At 46.7% G+C, this 25427-nt stretch overlaps 1 protein-coding gene across 8 annotated transcripts in view; it reads right to left on the reverse strand.

The window, feature by feature from the left end:
• Positions 1–25427, reverse strand: part of CRTC2 (CREB regulated transcription coactivator 2) — a 1479582-nt gene that overhangs the window by 797618 nt on the left and 656537 nt on the right. For 7 of the 8 annotated variants that reach the window (XM_069651423.1, XM_069651414.1, XM_069651405.1 and 4 more), the window contains one exon: positions 17474–17577. In XM_069651423.1, the coding sequence (XP_069507524.1) occupies positions 17474–17577 (104 nt within the window). The remainder of the gene's footprint in view (positions 1–17473; positions 17578–25427) is intronic. The other variant, XM_069651430.1, reaches the window with a different exon arrangement.

Here is a 25427-nt window from a genome sequence, read left to right on the forward strand (position 1 = left end):
GCTTTAAATTTTATACGATCCTCGACTCTAAGCCAGTGTAACGCTATTCTATCTGCAGTGACATGGTCTCTTTTCTTCAGATTTTTGACCAGCCTAACCGCGTTATTCTGAATCACCTGACAACTGGAAACATCCCTAGAGGAAGCCCCTAACAACAGGGCATTGCCGTAATCAAGCCTTGATAATATAATGGCTCTGGCTATAGTAGCCATGTTACCCTCATTAAGGTACGGCTTAATGGCTTTCATGAGCCTTAAATAATATGCCGTGTTTCTTTGTAGATAGCTAGTCTGGGCATGAGAGTCTACCACTGCATTAACCATCATTCCCAGGGTCTTCACTTTCTGGACTACCTGGATAGTGGCATTCTTAATTTTAAATGACTTATACTATGCCCCCAAGTTGGCAAGCTGACGACTAGATCCAAACAGCATCAGCTCAGTTTTAGAGTCATTCAGACACATCCAATTTGTCTGCATCCAGACATTTATTATCTCATAAACCCTAGCTATTACTTCACTGTCTGCGTCATGATGGCTGCCATCCAGTTCTAATATGAGTTGGGTGTCATCTGCGTAATTTGTAAACGACACCCCCTCCTTCACCAGTAAGCTGCACAGAGTGCGCATGTATATATTGAAAAGCATAGGGGACAGACTGGCCCCTTGTGGAACTCCGAATAAGATATCACAGGGATCGGAGAAGCTACTGCCCCAATGGACTCTGGCTTGACGGTCCGAAAGGAAGGACAGAAGCCAATTTATGGCTCCTTCTGAACAGCCCACATTCTCTCTGAGTGCCTTGATGAGAAGATGGTGATCCACCAGGTCAAAGGCGGCACTTAGATCTAAAAGCATTAACACTCCTAGCTTGCCTTTATCTATTAAGCTAAGCATCTGGTTCTGCAGATCCAGCATGGCTGTTTCCGTACTATGGGAGGCTCTAAATCCCGATTGTTGCTGATGCAGGATCTCCTCTTTTTCGACAAATTGTTACAGTTGTTGTGTAGCAACCTTGTCCAATAACTTGAGAACAAATTTTGAGTTGGTTATTGGGCGAAGATTCCCAGGATCTTTAGGATCCAGACCTGCTTTTTTGACAAGAGGGGTGATCGTAACTTTCTTAAGGTCTCTCGGCACTATGCCCTCTTTAAATGAAGTATTTACTATTCTTTGAAGAATCGGCGCAAAGATAGCTTTATGTTGAAGGATGATGCTAGGTGGCAAGATGTTTTCTGCACAAGTGGTTGGTTTCATATTGTTCAACACCTCTAACATCTCTGCCTCTGAGATGAAGCTAAATTTGAAGAACTGTCCTCTGACAAAAGTCTCTGTTACTGGGGGACCAGTGTCTTGTTTATCGGTAAGTCTAGCTCTGATAATGTTTTGTCTTGCTTTTTCTGTTTTTGCTTGAAAGGCCTGTGAAACCTTGTTACAATCCTCCTCGGAGGGCATAAAAGGCGGGGTGAGAGAGGCCGGCTTTTCCATGCTATGCTTTTGACATCACTATGATACTAATGCTAAGGTCATGTGTGACCTGTTGTCTGAATTAAGACTCTAAACTAGCATGCTGATTTCGCCACAGTCCTGCCTGTATACTCACTACTGGACCACCCTATTGGCATACACTAACTGCCCATCTATCCCACCATATTGGCGCTCTGTGAACTGGGTTCACGTTTGCCTACGGCCAATTTATTGCCCTTGCCCAGCGCTTTAAACATCAGCTTGCTTCTTACTGGTCAAGCGATACAGTGTATATGCAAAAAAAGTACCCATTGGGACCCTTAGACACCACGTTACTCCAACCAGTTTGTTCCTTGAGAACCACTGCAATACACAACACCAGTGAGACCCTAGTCTTAGATCAACAGGGCCCACCACACCTGGCATTAGACAAGCACCAGCATGAAGTCCGGATCCACGCCACAAATATGCCAATGCGTACCATGATCCCGACCACCCGCATGGTCGTACTTTCTATGCCTCTCAATTTCCCAGACTCCAACTTAATCACACCCACCCGATTCATTCCTCCCCTCCGCCTCTCAAACCTACTACAGCCCACAAATAGCCTAGCCTACCAATCCCACAAGGATACACTCACTAACCTATATCTGACATTTGTATTTGTATTTTGTATTTTATTATTTATATAGCGCTTTACATCATAACAACCAGAAAACATTAAACATGGAACATAGAAGCAATAAAATACAATAAAAACCAGAAAAACAGCATGTGGAACAATTTGCATTTGGGAAGGAAGAGAAGAGGAGAGGTATGGGAAGGAGGAAAGGGAAAAGGGAGTAGAGGGAGTTGAAGGGAGGGTGGAAGTCAAAGGGGGAGACAGGAAGAGGTAAAGGAACAGGAAGATGGAGTGGGGAGGAGAAAAAGGAGGAAGGGAGATAAGTCAGAACATCACAACCCAATCTCACTCAGTGCCGACCACACCAACTCACCTTTAGAAATAGCAGACTAGCCATGTGTACGAAGCTCAGTAAAGCCTACACCCCTACCAGCACCCCATCTACCAGCAGAAGAAATGACCTCCTCAACTACAGGAGCACATGAACTTTTACAAAGGTGAAATATTCCAAGGTAACTATGTCAAAGGATAACTTACTCCCCACCGCTTGTCCGCAATGCTTGACATTGAGGCCTGACCTACCTGACAAGTATACACAGTCAACAGCCCAAGTCCACAACAGCTCTAGTAAAGAAAATCAGGCATTACGAGGAGCACTCATTAACGCTCGATCTCTCCATGCACATGCCCTCGACATAGCAGACGCCATCACAACTAAGAAACTTGACTTTATGGCTATTACCGAAACCTGGCTCCACCCGGCCCAGGACCCTACCTTGCGCTAGCTGTCCCGGAAAATTACACGATCTACAGGTCTGATAGACCGACAGCTAAAGGAGGAGGGTTAGCTATTATCGGCAAAAATACCATCAACATTAGAGAGTTACCTAATACCATGTTCCACTCTGGCGAAATACTCTCAGTCAAAATTGCCTTACCACACACGGCCACACTAAACATTCACTTGATCTATAGATCACATGGACCGATACTCTCATTTGAGGAGGATGTTGCCCAACTCCTCCCGACCAACACTAAACCTAGCTCCCAAACCATCCTTTTAGGGGACTTAAACCTAGGCCTCAACAACCCTAATGACAATAACGATTTAGCTTTGGCCAACACCATCTCGGCTCTAGGCTTCACGCACAGGATACAAAATCCTACACGCACGAAATGTCGCACCCTCGACTGGCTTGCCGACCTTAATTGTAATACTAACACTAACATTACCTCTAATGCTACCTGCCCATGGTCAGACCACCACCTCATTACCTTCAATATCACGAGGAATCCAGGTAGCAATAATTCCCCATCAATGGCACCGGCTGCCCCATCTAGAAATAAACGGAACATCATAGCAAACAATTTACTACCATTACTTAACCCAATCACAGCATACCAATACCTAAATAACAACAACCCGTTGACCATGGTCGAACTTTAAAACCAAACTATACTGGCAGCCATCGACAAGGTGGCGCCCCTATCCCTGCGCCAAGCCGGGAGCCCACCTCAATTTGTGGTTTACGCCAACCCTAAACATTTTGAGAAGTGCCAAAAGTACAGCTGAGGCCAACTGGAACAAAGCACCTAACAACCTAAATAAAGCAACATTCGCAATGGCAGCAAAAAAATTCAAACAGGCAGTTTTCAAAAAAAACTTTCCACATACAATGACAGGATAACTAACGCCAATTCAGGTACGAAAGAACTCTTCGCCATCCTAAGAGAACTAGAGTCTCCAGTGCCACCATAAGCAATCTGCAACAAAGATGTAAACTCGTGCATGGACATTCAAAATGCTCTCTCTGACAAAACCACCCTCCTCCAATCTAAAACCAAAATTAATAAAGCTGCTATTAAACCTGCTGAACCACCGCTGCAGACGGCTACTCAATCTAGCAACAACTCGGCACCACAACTGGAACTCACGAGTAAGAACTTAGCTCCACAATTCAAATCCACCCCTGTCTCTAATTCTGAAGTCACAAAAATAATCGTCAGTCTCAAACCTTCAAGGTGTCAAGGGGACCCCCTGCACTGCAGCAGTTATCAATGACTGCACCACCGACCTAACCCTCTTCGTCAACAATCTAAACGACGCATCCTTCGAAAACAGTATGGTCCCACCTAATCTTAAAAATGTGCAAGTTCTTTTTTTTCTTAAGATTTTATTAATTAATTTAGAACCATGCATAAACATTAAAAACAATACAGTAATATAAATGTGCAAGTCAAACACACTCACAACTATTTAGTATTCTAAACTACAAGGTAATAACAACAAAGAGCAGCAGTCAAAGAATAATAATAGAAAGCGAAGGAAACGCCAAAGGTAAGAGAATATCGAAAATCAAAAGAAAGTAAAAATCCTAGAATGCAACTAATGATTAAGAATAACGATCATTAAACGCCCCCCAGATCCTCTCATACTTATTAAGCTGGTTCTTTGCATTAAATGATATTTTCTCTCTCCTTGACAGAAGAGACATACTTTGCAACCAATCATCAATATTAGGGGGGAGTGTCACTTTCCCAAAATTTCAAAATTTCAAAATGTGTTTCTTTGCAAGGAGGAGGGCTCTATACACCAAACACATTTTGCATGTAGATAATACTACACCTAAAGAAACTAAGCTTAGCACCCCAACAGGTGGATCTCTGGGTATGGCTAGATCCATGACTAATTCCATTCTCCTAAAAACCCCATTCCAGAATAATTGTATCTTACCACATAACCATAACATATGGAGTGTAGTGCCAACATCTCTTTTACAGTTCCAACATGTGTCTATATTATAAAGCTTACTCAATCTCATCTTTCTTGGGGACCAGCACAGATAATGATTTATTCTTTGTTGTGTGTACCTTAGATCCAAATCCAGTTTGTATTTAACTGGACCCGCACAAATGTGGTACCAGTCAGCATCTGACAATGAGTAACTCAAATCCAAGTCCCAATTTCCTCTACCACACTGAGATGGCAATTGAGACGCATAAGGTGTAATCAATTTATATATAGTAGATGCAGATAAGGGCATGGACTTTGAAAGAAGTAAAATCGTAGGTGAAGAGTGTAGTGTAGCGTTCAATGATGAGAAAAGCACAACAAAAAGTTCCTGCAGAGTATTATACTGATACATTTCTGACGCCTTCAGCTTATATTTAAACCGCAGGTACTCAAAATCAACCATGTTCTGACCATCATAAACCTGACCAATTTTCCAGATACCAGCTCTCTGTCACGAAACCCATCACAGAACACTGTTATTCAGTTTTATGGCCTGATTTTTCCATAAGCTAGAGTCAGCGCACAGCAAATGTCTCTCACCCCTACTCTCATTACATTTATGCCATTCTCTCACAACATGCTTTACAAAAGGCAGAGTGGTGCCAACAGGCAACCTCTTTTCCATGAGCAAAAGCATATCCAGAGGGGTGGGTAAAACAGATCACTTCTCAATTTCAATACAACCTGCATCTATAATGGGATCAGACTCCAACCAATGATGTAATGTGCGCAGAGTAAATGCGTGGGTTCTACCTCTATTAAAAAAAAACGTCTCTTGACCCTCACATTCCAAACAACTATAGACCTATTACAACAGTACCCTTCTTACTTAAAATACTACATAGAGTCGCGTATCTCCAGATTCAAAACTATCTAGAAGTCAACAACCGCCTTGGCCTACGCCAATCAGGTTTCCGCCCGAGACATGGTACAGAAACAGCTCTGCTGGATTTGAACTTTCAAAAGGACGAGCTCAAAGATAAAGGCAAACTGGCCCTGCTGCTCCTCCTTGACCTGCAGGTGGCATTCGACTTGGTCAATCATAAAATTTTCTATAAGCATCTTTCATCAGCAGCCAATGTCTCACCCAAACCCATCCAATGGATACAATTCTTCCTCTCGGACAGATCAATGCAAGTTTTAACGTCGAGTGCAGAAGCCCACCCAAGCCTAGTCACATGTGAAGTTCATCAGGGCTCTTGCAACACTGTACAACATGTTTATGAAGCCACTATTCGACCAACTGGATACTTTGGGCGTCACTTGTACCAATTATATGTGGATGACACCCAAATCCATATCCCCATCACTGGCTCACATGACATTGATTCAGCTACTCTCAATGCTATTTATCATACAATCCAAACATGGGTGGCCCACAATGACCCATGTCTAAAAGACGAAAAGACCAAACTCCTTCTCCTAGGGTTGCAACTCCGACTGAACAAACTTGATGAGGCCTTTAAAGCCTTTAATATAGACGGTAATACTATTAAAGTATCAAAGGTAGTAAAAACTCTTGGTTTTTACCTAGACTCCGCTCTGAATCTTACCAAACAAATTTAATGCTAGTGTCAGCTGCCGCCTACACCTCTAAGCTGATCAACGCCTGCCAACCTTTTCTCTCACCTGAAAGTTGCATCACACTAACCTGAGCTCTTATCTTGTCGAGATTGGACTACTGTAACGCACTCTATGCTCGAACCAAGTCACAAATCAAAAAGTTACAGGCTATTCAAAATAACGCCCTTAGGGCAGCCTTGAACATGTCTAAAAACTCACACCTCTATGACTAGAAGGAACACCCATTGGCTTCCTGTCCAAGAGCATATCCTCTTCAAAATACTCACGCTGACTCAAATGCCTGCACAACACAGCCCCCATCTACCTAACCGGGAGTCGAGATGGATACATCGATTAGATACATACCATCATGGCCTGAATGAGCCCTTCCAGCCCAGCCTCTTTTAATCTTTGATTCTTGATTTCAACATACACAATAGCAGGTCCCACACACCATGGGGGCACCTCCGCAATCTGGCCTCCTTGGGGGGCCCCGGCCCCCCCTTTAAATATGACCTCTTAGTCAAGACAGCCCTGTCCTTCGCACTGGTCTGTTTTGTGTTCACAGCTTGCGGCAGAGACTAGCATAGACAGGGAGTGGATGTCTTCACTTGGTGCGACCGTGCATTTCCCTCCCCACCCCGTTTTCCCCCCATGGGCTCATACTCTGTCCCACTCTGCATGATTAGCCTCTTCCCGCCCACCCACTCGACCCCCAGAGACAGCACTCACGGCATCGCTCTTAGCCGCAATAAACCCTGGGCCCTCCGAGCCGAGGCGTCGTTCGTCACTGTGACAACACAGGGCATCCAATAAGGAACCAAGCTGTGCTACCAGCCCCACTACGCTTCACGCAGCACCACCCACGTACAGCTTCCTCGAAGCAGTCACCATAACTATCGGACGGCGTCTGCTCCAGTATCACTCAAGCGCAGTGGCCGCGGACAGCAGCAGGAGACTGAGCAAGCGAAGACGAGAAGTGCCCACAGGAGCCTCTCGCCACAGGTGAGAGCCTGCTTGGATAGTTTGATCTTCCCCACCCCCACGCACGGGGAATAAAAGAAGGGTATTTCTAGCAGTGCTATCACCATGACCCTGAGCACTTTAGCCTCAGTGCTCTAGATCTACACCACGAAGTAGGCACTTCCTTGATTAGAGCCTCCCCGCCCCCGAGCACAGGATTAAAGAAAGGGAGGAAGGCACAGCACCAATACCGTTGCCCACCTCGCGATGGCCCCTCATAAGCCATCCTCACCGTACCGCACCAGGTCCCCCTCGCACTCACGGGTAGACACGATTCTACACCCGGGGCATTTCACCTGCATGCCTGTGCATTTTTCCTGGCTGCACCACTAGTCTATCCTCAGTCTACTATGCACAGCTCACCACCCACCAGGACCTTGCCAGCTAACACCAGACCCTGTTCTCTCCTTTAGACAGAGGCTTTGTCGCCCCCAGAGGTACTTGCCGCAGAGAAGTGGACAACCCCCCCTCTCTCCCTCTGGACTCCTCTCCCAACACCATCGTATGACAGCCTAACAACGATGGAGGAATAGGTCCCCACTAAGGGACCAAGTACAAGAGGTACTCCCAACCACACAAGGAAGCCCTCTACAGTTTACACCAGAAGTCTTCCATCCACCGGTCCTTTGTGAGTGCCCTGCCCACCTGGACTCCCCCAGGACACTTGGGATCCCGATACCGGCCAAGCTTCAAATATTGCCGGCAACTAGAGCTAACCCCCTTTTTATTCTCAAATCTTTGAATACTTAGCTGCACTTCCAGCTACCTAAACCTGAGGAACCCTCACACTTTTCCTTTTGTGTTTTCTCTTTTATGATCTCGACACAGGGTCCACCCATTGGACGCCCTGAAGAAGGTGCCCTATACTCCCTAAGTATACAGAAGCACCGAAATGTGTACACACTAGTCAGCGTACTAAAGAAGAATATGGACAGCATTCACAATAATCCTTCTTTGTTTTAGTGTGTTGAACAAATGTTTTTTGAACACGTTGGCTAATTTTTGAGATATCCCTAAAAGTCCAAAGACCTAAATCCCTAAAAAATCACCCTAAACATTTGAGTAGAGATATCTGCAAATAAATTCATTCTCAAATGATTAACCCCAGAAGAAACTATTCCTTACCATACACATAACATCCCGGACATGATTTATAAATGTCAAGTTTAATCAGATGTCATGAGGAATATTTGTGCTCAGGAACCATTGAAGCTGAATTTATATTTTCTTTATTTTTGTGTACTAAATGTTGGCACTGAAAATGCAAAGTTAAACATGGTTATACTGTGTTTTATATTTATCTTTATTTCTGTTACACACTGTATATATGTGCCACTGTGAAGTTGTCATCACCACATTACACACTTGTATTATATAAATCATTTTTCAATATACTTTGTTGTAGATGGTCATTTGTCTCCAGTTTGACACATACAGGGCCTGAATTAACAAAGGCGTGGTACAAACTGCAGAAGCAGACATAGACCCCAACCCACGCAGAGAAAGGCAGTCCCTCAGTAGTCCCCTTGTCCCACACCTAAGAAGATTCAAACAGGGACTTGGGAGGAACAACTTTATGCCCCCACCAATGGTAGGAGGGTTCTTAGAAATCTGTACAATGGGAAAGGGGACAACTTTGTCTTTGTTGACCCATCTACCTAGCCGACAAAGTCTCCAGATCACAATCAATAAAACCTACACAACCTGCTCACCTATACCTTCTATCCCTGCACAGATTCAAACTACAGAAAGCTGGAGGTTCCAGTTTCCCCTTCTATAGCTGCCAGACATTGGAACACCCTTCCGGCTAAACTCTGGTCAGAAGAGTCGCACTGGATTTTCCAGAGACAGCTGAAAACTTGGCTATTCTCGCAGGAATGTTGCAACTAAGTCCTTCATAGCAACCCGCCAGCTCACTGTGCAAGTCACATACTAGCTCAACCTGACACAGTCCACTGCATAGGCTCCAAAATACTCCTCTGTACAACGCTTTCTATGATACAGTAAGTATAGCTGTACTATATTGCCGTTTTTATCTGCTAATTGACACCTGTAAGACATTGTAAATATGTAACTCTGTACCCTGGCATGACCAATGTCTTAAAATATGCAACTACGCAACTCTGTAACGATGTATCAGTAACTCTGTAAGTACAGCGCCCAGATGCCTTCGGGTTGGGTGTGCTATATAAATTGCTAAACAAATAAATAAATAAATAAGACAGAATTTGAGTCCTTGGAAACTCCTTGAACCATTGGCCTTGATGGCAGACATGAAGTCAATGGATTCTCACCCCACCACACCCTGCACATTGAGTTTATTGGATGTACCATTAACTACAAAACCAGTGCTTCAGATAGGATTCTGAAATTTGAGTATTTGACTCCCTATTTTTTAAAGTTGGGAGTAAAATTACTTTTTAGGGGGTAAAAAAGTAAGTCCCATTGCCGAGGGAAATATTTAATGAGCATGTAAAAATATATTTTTACACCTAGCAAACAGAAATGTTATGTAATAAATATATATTTGCACCTAGTTATTCATACATATTAAAAGATCAAGTTTACCTCGTCAGATCAGCAATAATGATAGTTTCTTCTTGTGGCACTACGTGTACTACTTTTCCAAACACATGCATGGAGCTGTGTGGATGAAAGCAGGGGGACAGGCTGCTGCAATATGCCTATTTTTTGTTAGGAGTATTGTTACTCCCTATTTTTATTTTTGGGACTGTGTGAGAAGGGGCCCGGAGTGGAGGGGGTGCCGGGAGGGGTAGCGGGACTCCGCGGGATCGCGGCATGGGGCCGCGATCCAGAGAACGCAGCCCCGTCCCGCCCGCTATCCCCGGGACTCTACGGGATCGCGGCAACGAGCCGCGACACGAAAGGAGCGGCCCCCTCCCGTCCAGCCTTACCTGAACCCGCCAAGGGTAACGCAGCCGCGGCCTGCAGCCCGGGAGACGGGTTGGTGACGGCGAACCCGCGGGAGGTGCGGGCGGTCGCGGGGAGCCGGCCCACACGGCCCGCCGAGCGTCTCTCCCCACCAGGAAGGGAGAGAAGGGAGAGACGGCTTGCTCGGCGGGGCGGGCCGCTCTGGGGCGGCCACGGAGACAGACACACATGGCGAGAGGGAGAGACTTCAAAGGGGGGGGAGGGACTCGCAGGATAGAGTGGCCTGGGAGCGGGACTCTTCGGGCAGGCAGCAGAAGCAGCCACTCTGGGAAACCACGGCAGCCTTTAAAGGAGGCGGGACATGGCAATACCAGCCAATGAGAAGTCTGATTGACAGGGAAGCTTTCCATTGGGGGGGAAGCAAGTCACTCACATCCTATAAAAGCCCGGGAACTAATCCAGCGTTTGTTGTTGATTTTCCTAGTCATACGAAGAGGACGAGGAGAGAAGGAACAACTGGTGGGCCTATCCGGACAACAAGGAGACTTAGGAGGGCTTAATCCTAGACCTGGAAGACTGCCTAAGAGTGGAGTAACTCTCAAGGAGTTCATGGACTATATTTTCATTAGTTTAAAATCACCTGAATAAAGTATTATTTCAGCAACCCAACCCTGGTCCGGGTCTTGATTGCTACATTGGCGACGAAGGTGGGATAAGCGACAACGCGATGGATACCCTAATTAAAACCCTGACGGATGGCCAACAGCAGCTGCAGCAATTAATACAGCTACAAACACAACAGGCAGAGGCTGATCGCCAGGCGTTCCAGCAAGCCATCCAGTTACAGGGCGCCCTACAGACCACGGCCCAGGACAAACAGCATGAGAACATTATCAGGCTCACAGATGCAGTAACCAGCACGAGGAACCAACCCCATGGTACCGTCCACCCTGCTCCAGAAGTATAAAGAGGGAGAGGATCCAGCCTTTTTCTTCACAAGTTTTGAGAGGATTGCAAGAAATGCGCAATGGCCGCCTGAACGCTGGGGACAGTATGTGGCTCCCTTGTTATCTGGGGTAATGCAGGGTGCATATCAGGCTGTGAACCCCAATGGTATCACTCCGTATGGGGAAATTAAAGCAGCTGTACTGGACCGTCTAGGCCTGGATGAGGAGGCCTATCGCCTTCAGCTAAGGGACACCAAGTTGAAAAACGGGGAGAGTCCCAGGCAGTTATATTACCGCATTAAAGACCTGACGGAGAAATGGATGCAATCCCCTACCCCAGCCAACCAACCCCTCCTAGATAAAATAATCCTGGAACAGTTCGTAGAAGCCTTGCCGAGCCCAATGCAAAGATGGGTTAGGCAACACCACAGGCCTACATTGGCGGAAGCCGTGGACATTGCATCGGCTTATCAAAGGGCCGGGTACAGTCGCTTCCCCTCAACAAGTATGCCAGGAAGGATGACGTCGCCGAACTTTGAACATCAGATACAAAAGGGCCCAAAAGTGGCACATAACAGATGGAGGCAACCGGAGGAGGTCTTCAGGAAACTAGAAGAAAGGAAGACTGGATATGAGGAGAGACAGCCACCCATAATCCCGGGAGTTCGACAACCCCAGTGCTTTGAGTGTGGTGAATGGGGTCACATTGCCCGGTTTTGCCCCAGAAGGAAGACCACAGAACCTATGGAAATCGGCTACATGAAGCCACACCCGGAAGTACGTAACCCTGGTCCATACATCGTGGATATAAGAGTGGATGGACGACCGACCCGGGCGCTGCTGGATAGCGGAAGTCGACAAACAGCCATATCTCCCACCGTGAGTAATAACCCTAATTTACCTAACCTTTCTGTACCGATAAAGTGTATACATGGGGACATTAAAACATACCCGATGAGAGAGGTACAGATAGAGGTGAACCATGAAACCACTCAATTAAAGGCTGCCGTCCTTCCTACTCTACCCACCCCAGTGGTCCTGGGAACTGACCTACCCCACTTTAGTAAAGCACTGGATGAAGAAAGAGCAAAGACCAACAGACCCTCGAACATAGGTGACTCTAGAAACCCCCCCGGACATAAAAGACGGAACAGGCTAGAGTGGTGCCAAGCCAGTTACATGACCCGACCCATTAACTGGCAACCCGAGGATCATGAGGACTCCCTGAGGGGGGAAACCCTAACTGATCCCACCCTTCGGGTAGCCCGTGAGAGAGCGGCCAATGAGAAAGATCCAGACGTAACAAAAGGACCTGGCTTCCTGTTCCGTCATGGACTATTGTACAGAAAATATAAGGCGGACGATGGGACTGTAAAGGAACAATTGATATTACCAAAATCCCATAGAATGGTCATAATGCAACTGGCACACAACCACCCCTGCGGCGGACATATGGCCTCCCTGAAAACGCAGCAGAACATACTGAGACGGTTCTACTGGCCAGGCATATACGGTGAAGTATCCCAGTTCTGTAAGGCGTGTCCCACTTGCCAGCTAACAAGTGGCGTCTTACCAGCAAAAGCCCCTTTGCAGAAAATGCCCCTTATTAACGTTCCTATCCAGCGGATAGGCATGGACATCGTTGGACCTATAGAACCCGCATCCCGTGGATACAAGTATCTACTAGTCATTGTTGACTATGCTACGCGGTATCCAGAGGCTTTTCCCTTGAAGGGAACATCAGCCCGACAACTATGCGACCAGCTCATTCCCTTCTTCGCAAGAGTGGGCTTACCCTCGGAAGTTATCACAGACCAAGGGACCAATTTTATGTCCACCTTGCTTCGGCAGGTATGCGAAAGACTGCAGATACATCAGTTACGCACCTCGGTATACCATCCCCAGACCGATGGCCTTGTCGAAAGGTATAACAAAACGATCAAGAAAATGATACGGAGAGTGACCGGGTCCGATGGGAAGAACTGGGACCGTATATTACCCTTGGTCTTGATGGTATTACGCGACACCCCACAGTCGTCTACCGGTTTTTCTCCATTCGAGCTCCTTTTCGGAAGACAACCCCGAACCATCTTGGACCTTGTAAAAGAAGAATGGGAGACTTCGGATGAGATTTCTTTAACAGAGTACACTGAAGAGTTGAAGGAACATTTGACAGCACTCCGCTCGATGGCCGAGACGAATCTGGGACACGCACAGACAAACCAGGAGAAAAACTATAACAAAGGAAGTCGGATGAGAACTTTCCGAATAGGAGACCAAGTACTAATCCTACTACCCACCAGTACTAACAAGCTATTGGCCAGATGGAGAGGTCCTTATGAGGTTAAGGAGGTACTTAGCCCTGTGACGTATCGGATCCACCAACCCGATCGTGCCACACCAGACAAGGTATACCATGTGAACCTGCTAAAAGCATGGAACGCGCCTGTATTGGTAGCCACAATGGATGCTGGTGAGGATACCTCAGAACAAAACGTGAATCATGAACAGGGCAAGCTAGAAGACGTGCAATGGGGAACCATCTTGACTCCTTCCATGAGGTCAGAACTTTTGAACAGGCTGTCTCCCTTTGGAGAAGCATTCTCGGCCTTACCAGGGAGGACCTATTTAATCGAACACGAGATCAAAACCGATCCCGGACGGATTGTTAGACTAAGACCCTATCGTATTCCAGAAGCACGAAGGATGGTTATCCGAAACGAAGTAGAAGAGATGCTCCGTATGGACATAATTGAACCCTCAACCAGCCCGTGGTCATCCCCGATAGTGTTGGTACCAAAGCCCGATGGTACTGTTAGATTTTGTATGGACTACCGACAGTTAAATACGATCTCCAATTATGAAGCCTATCCTATGCCACGAATGGACGAGCTGTTGGAAAGGCTAGGATCCGCCAACTTCCTAAGCACGCTTGACCTAACTAAGGGTTATTGGCAGATTCCCTTGAAATCCACGGACCGGGAAAAGACTGCCTTTACCACTCCCCAAGGTCTATACCAATTCAAGGTTTTGCCATTCGGGCTACACGGAGCACCAGCCACCTTCCAGAGACTGATGGATGTCATACTACGTCCCCATGAGTGTTATGCTGCGGCTTACTTAGACGACATTGTCGTGTATAGCACGACCTGGACAGAACATGTACGCCACTTGGAACAGGTGGTGTCTGAGTTGTTTAAGGCAGGCCTACACATTAATCCGAAGAAAACAGTGATAGGGGCACACGAGACGAAATATCTGGGACACTTGGTAGGCGGAGGCACGATACGACCGCAATTCTCGAAAATCCAGGCCATCCACGAGATACCTACTCCATCCACGAAGAAACAGATCCGTGCCTTTTTGGGTTTCATGGGCTACTACCGTAGATTTATCCCAGATTTCTCCTCGGTGGCAGCTCCACTAACTGACGCTTTAAGGAACAAAGGGTCTCCCGATTTGACCAAAAACACCGCTGCTTTGGAAGCCATCGATGTCCTGAAGCAGAGGATCACCTCAAATCCAATACTTCGGTGCCCCGACTTCCATAGACAATTTTTCCTTCAGACGGACGCGTCAAATCAGGGGCTGGGAGCAGTTCTTTCACAGGAACAAGGGGGCGAACTTCAGCCCATCTGTTTCGTGAGCAGGAAGCTCGTACCTCACGAGGAGGCCTATTCCACTATTGAGAAGGAGTGTTTGGCCATCAAATGGGCGGTAGAGACCCTCAGGTATTATCTCTTGGGTCGCTGCTTTACGTTGTATACTGACCATGCCCCCTTACAGTGGCTCGCAAGGCATAAAGATACCAACCAGCGGGTACTCAGATGGTTCCTGTCTCTTCAACCGTTCGATTTCGTTACCTTGCACAGACCTGCGGGTTTCCAGCTGGTGGCCGACTATCTGTCCCGGAATCCTCCCTTGCCCGATCGGCCAGGGTTTGTGATGGGGAGATGTGAGAAGGGGCCCGGAGTGGAGGGGGTGCCGGGAGGGGTAGCGGGACTCCGCGGGATCGCGGCATGGGGCCGCGATCCAGAGAACGCAGCCCCGTCCCGCCCGCTATCCCCGGGACTCTACGGGATCGCAGCAACGAGCCGCGACACGAAAGGAGCGGCCCCCTCCAGTCCAGCCTTACCTGAACCCGCCAAGGGTAACGCAGCCGCGGCCTGCAGCCCGGGAGACGGGTTGGTGACGGCGAACCCGCGGGAGGTGCGGGCGGTCGCGGGGAGCCGGCCCACACGGCCCGCCGAGCGTCTCTCCCCACCAGGAAGGGAGAGAAGGGAGAGACGGCTTGCTCGGCGGGGCGGGCCGCTCTGGGGCGGCCACGGAGACAGACACACATGGCGAGAGGGAGAGACTTCAAAGGGGGGGAGGGACTCGCAGGATAGAGTGGCCTGGGAGCGGGACTCTTCGGGCAGGCAGCAGAAGCAGCCACTCTGGGAAACCACGGCAGCCTTTAAAGGAGGCGGGACATGGCAATACCAGCCAATGAGAAGTCTGATTGACAGGGAAGCTTTCCATTGGGGGGGAAGCAAGTCACTCACATCCTATAAAAGCCCGGGAACTAATCCAGCGTTTGTTGTTGATTTTCCTAGTCATACGAAGAGGACGAAGAGAGAAGGAACAACTGGTGGGCCTATCCGGACAACAAGGAGACTTAGGAGGGCTTAATCCTAGACCTGGAAGACTGCCTAAGAGTGGAGTAACTCTCAAGGAGTTCATGGACTATATTTTCATTAGTTTAAAATCACCTGAATAAAGTATTATTTCAGCAACCCAACCCTGGTCCGGGTCTTGATTGCTACAGACTGTTTGCCAATTTTCAGGGAGTAAAAGTGCCTGATACACCCCTTATCTGTAGGGTTGACAACAACCTCTCTTTCAAGACTTCTATCATCAAAAAAACAAAAACAGCCTACTATCAACTCAAGCCTTTCTACGAAAGCAACCCTTTCACCCACTGGAGTGATGTGATGAACACCATACAAGCCCTCTCCTCTCTCACTATAGACAAGTGTTCTGCAGCCTTTGGCTCTTCAGATGTTTTGGACTACAACTCTTATCAGCCCTAGCCAGCATAATCAATTGAGTGCTATCTTGGAGTAGCAGTCCAAAACATCTTGAGAGGCAGTTTGCAGACTCCTGTTATAGATTCTCATTACCTTCTTTTAGAGGTATACATGAATCCAACTTAGCCCCTTCTGAAAGCCATCGACAACAGCACTGCTGCCATAATCATGGTTGAGAAGAAATACCATATCCTGGGTTCTCAGGAACTGCATAAGCATGCATCAACATTAAAACTATCTGCATCACCTACAGAGCAATGACAACCAACGCCCCATACTACCTGCCCAATAAACTTTGGATCACACAGGCCAGCGCAACACAGCCATTTTTAGACCCACAGAAAACAAGCATACTCCTGCTAAGTACCCATAAAACGGGGGAACCGACCAACCTCCAACACTTTAGAAAGAAATGAAGGCTCTTTACCATGGTGCACATGGACTAAGATGGGAAATGGCCCAAAATGTCACCCTCACAATTGCGACTGCCGAAATGCCCGAGTTTTTTTTTAAACACCCCCTTTACACCACATAGATATGTGGGGGACGGGGTATGGGATATTATATTAATATGGGGGCTGGAGGGGGTCTCCCCCCACATATCTATGTGGTGTAAAGGGGGTTTAATGAAAACAAAACAAAAAAAGTCGGCATTTTCGGCTGTCGCAATTGTGTGTGGTCGCAGTGATCACATAGACCTGACTAGATGGGCCTCCATCACACACAGGGACTAAAGCAGCCCCCCCCATGCCGCACAGGGACCAGAGTAGGCCCATCCCCATGCCACATAGGGAGCCAGAGCAGGGCACCCATCGTGCACCTGGAGCAGAGTAGACACCCTCCCCACCCAATGGCACAAGGACCAGAGCTGGCACCAAGCTACAGAAGGACGAGGTGCCGAACATCCAGTAGGTATGCCAGCTAGGATTGAAGGACGATTTCGTCCAAAGCATCTGGAGAGCTGCCAGTTGCAGACCTCTGCTTTAGAAGGACTAACGTTGGCACGATATTGACGGACACATCAAAATATGGGCAGTTGACATTTAATTAATAATGCATTAGGAAAAGACGAGTTGAGGTTCAGGGCCAGAACTCACCAGTCTTTCTACCTGGAGTAGCTGCTCCTTGGGCAGAGCCATGGTACATGTCCTGCGAACCAGGATTCATCACACTCGTGTGAAGTGCAGAATCTGAATTTGTTCTGTATGAAAGCAAAGATATGAATTAGAAAACTAAAACAAGTAAAGTGGGACCCCTCAAAATAAAATAATCAGTATGACATAACATAGAGCTCTGTGTATGCACAATGTCTGCACACTAAAAAGGAACCCCACAACTAAAGCCTGTGTGTGAATAAAGAGGAAGAGAAAGAAAAAAAGAAAGGGGAGAGAGAAAGAAAAAAAAGAGACAGTGTGTGTCTGTGCATGAGCATAATTACTGGTATTGTAATACTTGTGAGGACCTAGCCTTCAACACTCGGAAGGAAAACATAGTTGTTCAGTTTCAATACTTTGTATAGTTGTACGTTAATGTACACCCCCAGATTCCAGATAGTGGAGAACAGAAAATAAATCCGATTGCAACAGTCAAATAAACATTGTCTTTTCCTATCTTAGTGGGAACCGAGTAGGGTCCTTGACAGTACACGTTCCGAGTGAAATAGTTCCTTAAAGGCAAAATAACATACAAGTCCTATCTTTTCACTTTGGGTGAGCGCTAGTAAGACGGGCCCCGATTTCAACTCTGGGACTCCACTCTCTCAAGTATAGCAATGGGGTGTGTGCGCACATGCATACAAGTTGTAAAGCACTCCATAACCACAGTGAATGCATGCTGAAGTAGGAGTCCTTTGATCGGACCTACTGTGTGTACTAGAACAAGGCCTACAGCCACATCTTGCAAATGTTCTGTAAGAAACCTTGTAGGCATGCCTCGTGCGAGTGTATGCTATAAAGAGCCCTATAACTAGAGCAAGTAGTGGCGATGGGAGTGTGCTCTCGGAAAAGGTAATATGTGCTCTGTAATGTAGCCCTGTGTCCACAACTAGGTTGTATGTGCGCTGTAAGGTGCTCTGCAACCGCAAATATCGCGAGTTGTGTGCGATGAAGAGTCATTAGGAATGTGTGTACTGTAAAGGTTCGTATAGCCATACTGTGTGTGCTGTTAAGAGCCCAACATGCAGATCTAGGGCGGAGTGTGGTGTGTGGAGACTTATCCACAGCTATTATGAATGATCGATGAGTTGTAACCACGGGTGTGCTCTGTAAAATACAAATAACTCTGAGTTGGTAGTACGTAGTCCCGGCTGCTTCCATCAGACTCACAAATACCTTGGTTTCCAGAACACACCCCATTACTTTGCCTAGTTCCAATCAATTTAGAACAAGCACTAAAAGAAACAGTTTGGGCTTTTGTATAAGCATGGAATAGAGCTCTGCCACAATGGTACTGCTTCGGCAGTTCATGGCAACTGCCTACACAAAAGCCAAAACTGTTGGCTTTGCCAATGCTAATTTTTAACAGAAATTCAGCACAAGGAATATCTGCAAGAACACATATTGCATCGAACTCAAGTTGCTCAAAGCACACTTGGCTAAGACATTTTTATTACGCCAGAAGTTAGTTTACAGCTGCAATTACCACTCATACGATTGATAGAAATAGAAATTGGCCAACCATGAAGAGCACACAGCTAACTCATATATGGGGTTGTTTGAAGAAGGGCAGCTAGTGCGTGGGAACGACCATGGCCCGGGGAGGGCAGTGGGTGGGTAAAATGACAAACAATCCATAGGCTTTGTTGTTTCCCCCATACATTTGGATCATAAGCAGCATTTATAGCACCACCTGATAGCCAAAACTAAAATGGACAGCTGGACATCCAAATTGCAGAGCGAGAAATAGGGTTCAAACTTCAACTTGAAAGGCGGATATATCCGCACTTGAACAGGGAAAAGCCCTATCAAAAGTTATTGCAGGCACTGCCAGGCAGTTCCCCTTCCTAGAATTTTGTGACAAGATTTTAAAGCACGAGTCTGATGGAGGAGAGTGCAGTCTCTATGTATTCCACCCATCGGACAAAAGATGTTTTTGAGAAGGTCTTAACCGTGTGTCTGATCTAGAGTTAATATTCATTAGTAATGTTAACAAAACAGCTATGGAGCAGCCCGTGTGGATGTTTCATAAAGTCCATGGAAAAGGACATGACTGGGAAAAGAAACAGAAGGTGACTTGGCACTGGGAGCAAGGGCGTGAATCCCTGCAAGAGGCATCTATGGGTGGAGTTCACTTCTTGGAGCAAGATTTCAGAATACATGAGACCATCCAATGAGCAATGGAAATAGCGGTATACTTATTATTAGAATAACCACGATACGGCAGAAACAATCTTGATACTGGCTGGACATCCTCGATTGCTCAAATACAAATTAGTTTGAGCCCTGTATGCAATCCAGACTATGCAGAAACCCCTAACCCTATGAAAAGAGATTTGGAAAAAGGGAAGGTAAACGTTCCCCTAAAAAAAAATTAAAAACAATATTGCCACGCCCAAATGAAATCCCAGAGGTGCTAAGAGTGATAACTACCTCCTTGGGGTACAGACCTGGCTAGTAACAGCCCTGAGAGCTCACTAAATCTTTGTAGCGCTTTGACCTACTTGGCTGAGTCTGGCAGGCCGTTACGTCCATGTCCACCTCCAAGAAGATAGTTATTGTTATACAGTAACCCTGTTATTTAGCATTTCGGTGCTGGACCGTGGGCAGGACAAAGATTGATATGCAAATGAATATTTCCCATCTGTTAAAAGTACAGTGAGCTAAATTGTGGCCGCGGACTCTCGAATGGGTACCTTCCCAAAGAACAGATCAAAGTGCTGTGTTCGTTCTCACAGTGGGGCTCCTATGACACATTTCTGATTGTTTCAAGGGCTTTAGGGCTAGTTTCCCAGGGTCATCCAGACGTGGACCCCTTACTCATTGTTTTCAGAGAGGCACAGCTCCACCTCACTAATGAGGCCCAACAATGCTGAAACACGTGTATGGGTTTGCTGTTGGTACTCTTGTTCAGAAGGGAATTGCCATAGCATTTCAGTGCTGGGCTGCCCATGCGGGGCAAAAACTGATATGCAAATTGATATTTCCCATCTGTGAAAGGTACAGTGAGCTAAAGTGTGGCTGTGGACTCTTGAGTGGGTACCTTCCCAAAGAACAGGTTAATGGGCCATGTTCGCTCTCGCAGAGTGGCGTCTATGACACATTTTTGACTTATTTTTAATACCTATCCTTTTATGTCCATTTTAATGTGATAAATTCAGGGGGACAAAATTCAAGTTACAACCTACTAGTCAGCCATAGAAAAGTAATCTGCCACTTCAATTTTACACTTAACAGACCTTTTCCGATTCACCAAGAATCAAATATCAATAGTCAATGGATAGTGGTGAGTGGACATTTTGAGCTCTATGATAAAGCACTAGCTTAGCCCTGGGTAAAGGTTTTGTGCGGTTCCGTCAAGGTGAGGCAATGTAGTAAGGCGGGGGGCAGTGTCGGAGCAGTCCCAAACCTTTCGAAATTCAGACAGACATGAATGGGAAAGAAAGTTGCTCGCGGGTACATCCCAAATCGCTGGACAGATTTGCACCAAACTTGCACAAGGACCGGTGGCCTGGTCCCGAAAGTGTGCTTTTGCACATTTGGTAATACATTCAGTAGATCTTTAAAAAAGAAATGTCCAAAACGTACTTCAAAATAAATGTGTGATATCTCCATACGGTCCAGGTACTCATTTCGGATTCGTTGTCCACGGACGTCTCTGGACCAATCTGGAAGCCACGTGACGTCCGCAGACACCAGATGAGGGAGCTGAATGGTCAATTGAGGAATGTGAGATACGTCAAAATACTTTGAAAAGTCTGCCATGTTGAGTCCGCGATCCATTCTGATTGTTTACAGACACAGACATAGAACGTTTTGCCAAACACATATGTGCTTATGTGGAAGATGAGAGTGCGTCGCGAGGGTGTGGAAGAGAATAAAAAGTATATTATATGTGTTATTTGGTGTACAAATGAGTGGACGAATATCTTCATTCACGGTCAACGCCATCCGTAGCTGGGAACTTTTGGTGTCTGCGGAACACCGATTTAAAATTGTACAAGTGTGTAATATACTTTTGCCCATTTATTTATTATATGTGGATATAAAGCCACAAGATATTGTCTGCTTGTTTCTTTCTCTGCAAAGGAATTAAAATAAAGTTAGTTGTAGAACAGGATATGAACAATACACATACTTTAAATTTTATAAATCCACTAGCAAAATGTACCCATATACCCATATCCCACACAGGTTCTGTAGACCGACATTATAACAATTATCAATTGTTGAAAACCAATGATTCTGTAGGTCGCTGTTCCGAGTCGGTTACCGCCTGATGTACTTTGCACTCTGAAGTAAACTGCACTGAGAATGGGTGCTTGTGGCTGGCTGACATACCCGGAACAGACATGGAGGGGAGGAGAGAGTTGGCGTGCTGCAGCATACTGGGATCTTTTGTTCGCTCTCCCCACCTGTCGCCTCACCCTGGCATGCTGTGGTGCATTGTGGTGAAAAAATCTCGGAAACTGTACATCCTAGGGCCTTGAAACGTGGTTTTCCCTTTGATCTATGGTCCTCGCGCCGTGTCGCTTGAAAATGAGCTTCGTCCAGTCCTTCTACAACCACATTGATGTTTTCCTGATTTCAGGCAACCGTCTCATGTGTGAAAGGGATGAAATCCCAAGAAAGGGTTGGGGTGTCCAAATGCTAACTGGGAATAATGCAACATTTGGTGCAGATTGGTGGAACAGGGTCGGTTTTTGTAAAAGGAACAAACTAACAGATTTTCTGATATATATATATGGGATACATTACTCACCGTAATCGTATTTCTGATGCTTGTATCTGCTTAGATTCACATGCTGTGCATAGGCCGACATCTAGTGGAAGCTGCGGAGTATTACAGTTTGTTTTTCGAAACTCGAAAATGGGCGTCGACACAGGCGTGCCAGTAATACTATCCCTAGTGTGACGTCCACTGTACCCAAGATCCCTCACGCGTCTAGGATCCTCAGATTGTATTTTTTCTGACATGAGGAAGCATGAGGAGTAGCGTGAGTACTGATAATCCAAGCAGATAGACAGAAAGGTAAGACTACCAGCAATCATGCGCCTTCTCTCGGAGGGGAGGAAGGGTGGGTCGCATGTGAATCTAAGTAGATACAAGCATCAGAAATACGATTACGGTGAGTAATGTATCCCTTCTGAGGCTTGTGGAATCTGCTTAGATCACATGCTGTGCATAGATTAGCGAGCAGTACCAGAAGAAGGAGGTGGGATGTGAGAAGAGTCATGAGCAAACAGGTGTCTCAGAACCGCTTGTCCCACTTGTGTATCTGTCTTGGAATGAGTGTCAATGCAGTAATGCTGAGTAAAAGTGTGAATAGAGCTCCAAGTAGCTGCTTTGCAAATGGTGTCGAGGGGAACATTTGCAATGAAAGCCAGAGTGGCCCCAATGCCTCTAGTAGAGTGGGCTCTTGGCGTAAAAGGCAGAGTTTTTTCAGAAAGAGAGTAACACAGCTGTATACAGTTGATAATCCACTTCGAGATAGCGCCCTTAGAGACGCGATCTCCCTCTCTGCCTGTAGCTACGGAGACAAACAGTTGATCTGTTTTCCTTAGCGGTCTGGTTTTGTTTACATAGTAGAGGACCGCCCTACGCACATCTAGGGTGTGTAGTTTCACCTCAGCCGAGCTTTGCGGGTTCTGGAAGAAAGCCGGAAGCTCGATGGACTGGTTTACATGGAATTTAGATATAAATTTAGGTGAGAACCTAGGGTGTGTGCGTAAAACCAGTTTGTCTTTGTGGATAGTAAAGAAAGGATCCTGCACTGACAGAGCCTGAATTTCACTGACCCTTCTTATAGAGGTAATGGCTACTAAGAAGGCCGTTTTATAAGTCAGGTGTTTGAGACTACTTTTATGCATGGGTTCGAAAGGGGGGCCCATGAGCTTAGCTAGCACCACATTGAGGTCCCATCCTGGCGGTGGGTTCGAAATAGGAGGGTGAAGTCTCTTTACTCCTTCCATGAAGGCTTTAACTACTGGTACTTTCCACCATGATACCTTGTTATGGGATGTGGTGTAAGCCGAGAGGGCTGCCAGGTGTACTTTCAGAGAGTTAAAAACCAAACCTGCGTCCAGCAGGTGGAGCATGTATGTTACAACGTTGGAAGGAGTGCAATCAACTGGGTTGATTTGTTTATTCTGGCACCAAATAACGAATCTCTTCCACTTGTCAAAGTAACAGTGCCTTGTGTTTGGTTTCCTGGATTCTTTTAGGATGTCCATACACCTCTGTGGTAAATTGAGATGGCCAAACTCTATGACTTCAGGAGCCATGCTGCCAGGTTCATTGAGTTGGGTTCCTGGTGCACTGTTTGACCTTGTTGCAGGGACAGTAGGTTGTACCAGGCTGGGAGTTTGATGGGCTCGCACACCGCCATCCTGCGTAGGAGTGGAAACCATGGTTGTCTCGCCCACATGGGAGCAACTAGGATGAGCGTCATCGATTCCTTGTTCATCTTGTACACCACCTTCCTGATGAGAGGAGTTGGTGGAAAAGCGTACGCAAACATCCCTGACCAGTTCATCCACAGGGCGTTCCCTTGGGAGTCTGGCTGGGGGAACCTGGATGCAAATCCTGGGCATTGTTTGTTTTCGCTTGTGGCGAATAGGTCTATAGTGGGGAAACCCCACTGAGAGAAGAGATCCTCTACGATATCTCTGTGAAGGACCCATTCGTGTTCTTTTGGGAGGGAGTCTCTGCTTAGGGCATCCGCCAGGGAATTGAGCTCCCCTGGAACATGTTGTGATGACAGGAAGATGTTCCGTCTGAGTGCCCATATCCAGATTTTCTGGGCAAGCTTGGACAGATTTGGCGAACGAGTCCCTCCTTGTTTGTTCAGATAGAACATGGCTGTCGTGCTGTCCGTCCGGATCTGCACCGACAAGTTTAGCAGATGGGGCTCGAACGCCCAAAGCGCTCGGAATACTGCCAGAAGTTCCAGCAGGTTGATGTGGTTCTTGGCTACTGAGTGAGACCAGAGACCCTGAGCTGTGTGGTGGAGATGGTGAGCTCCCCACCCAGTCAGGCATGCATCTGTAGTCACCACTGCTTGTACTTCGGGATCGTAAAAGGGTTTTCCCCTTGCGAGATTCTCTCTTGTCCACCAGTGTAAGCTCTGTACGAGTGTTGGCGAAACGACCACTAGATCGTCCCACTGACCACTTGCCTGAGTCCACTGTTTCGCCAACCATTCCTGCATGGGACGCATGCGCAGACGCGCGTGGGGGACCAGGTAAATGCATGACGCCATCATGCCCAGTAACCGCATTGCTTTGCGTACCGTTATTTGTTGACCTGACTGATAATGTGGAATCTGCAGTAGTATATTCCGAATTCTCTCTTCCGAAGGGAAGGTCAACCCTTTCTGAGTATCTAGGATTGCTCCTAGGAACTGTTTTGAGGTGCTTGGCACCAGACTTGACTTCTTCTCGTTGATAGAGAAGCCTAATTCGTGGAGGAGGTCGATAGTCCTCTGAATGTTTGACCTGCAAATTCCTGGGGTTTCCCCCGTTATGAGCCAGTCGTCCAGATAAGGGTACACTGGGATTGCCTCCCTGCGTAGGTGTGCAGCTGCCACCGCCAGTACCTTGGTGAATACCCTTGGTGCTGAAGCTATCCCGAAGGGCAGTACCTTGAATTGGTAGTGGTGACTGTCTACCTTGAAGCGCAAGTATTTTCTGTGGGCTGGGAGCATGGAAATATGAAAATAAGCATCTTTCATATCCAAGGTTGCCATGTACTCCCCCTTTTTTAGGAGGGGGATTACCTCTTGTAGCGTGGTCATACGGAATTTTTGGGGCTTGACATACTTGTTGGCAGGCCGTAAGTCCAATACTGGGCGCATTGTCAAATCTTTCTTTGGCACAAGGAAGTAAGTTGAATAGA

The sequence above is a fragment of the Ambystoma mexicanum genome, chromosome 1p (assembly GCF_040938575.1).
Source record: "Ambystoma mexicanum isolate Mex_15411 chromosome 1p, UKY_AmexF1_1, whole genome shotgun sequence".
In the NCBI taxonomy this organism is placed as follows: domain Eukaryota; kingdom Metazoa; phylum Chordata; class Amphibia; order Caudata; family Ambystomatidae; genus Ambystoma; species Ambystoma mexicanum.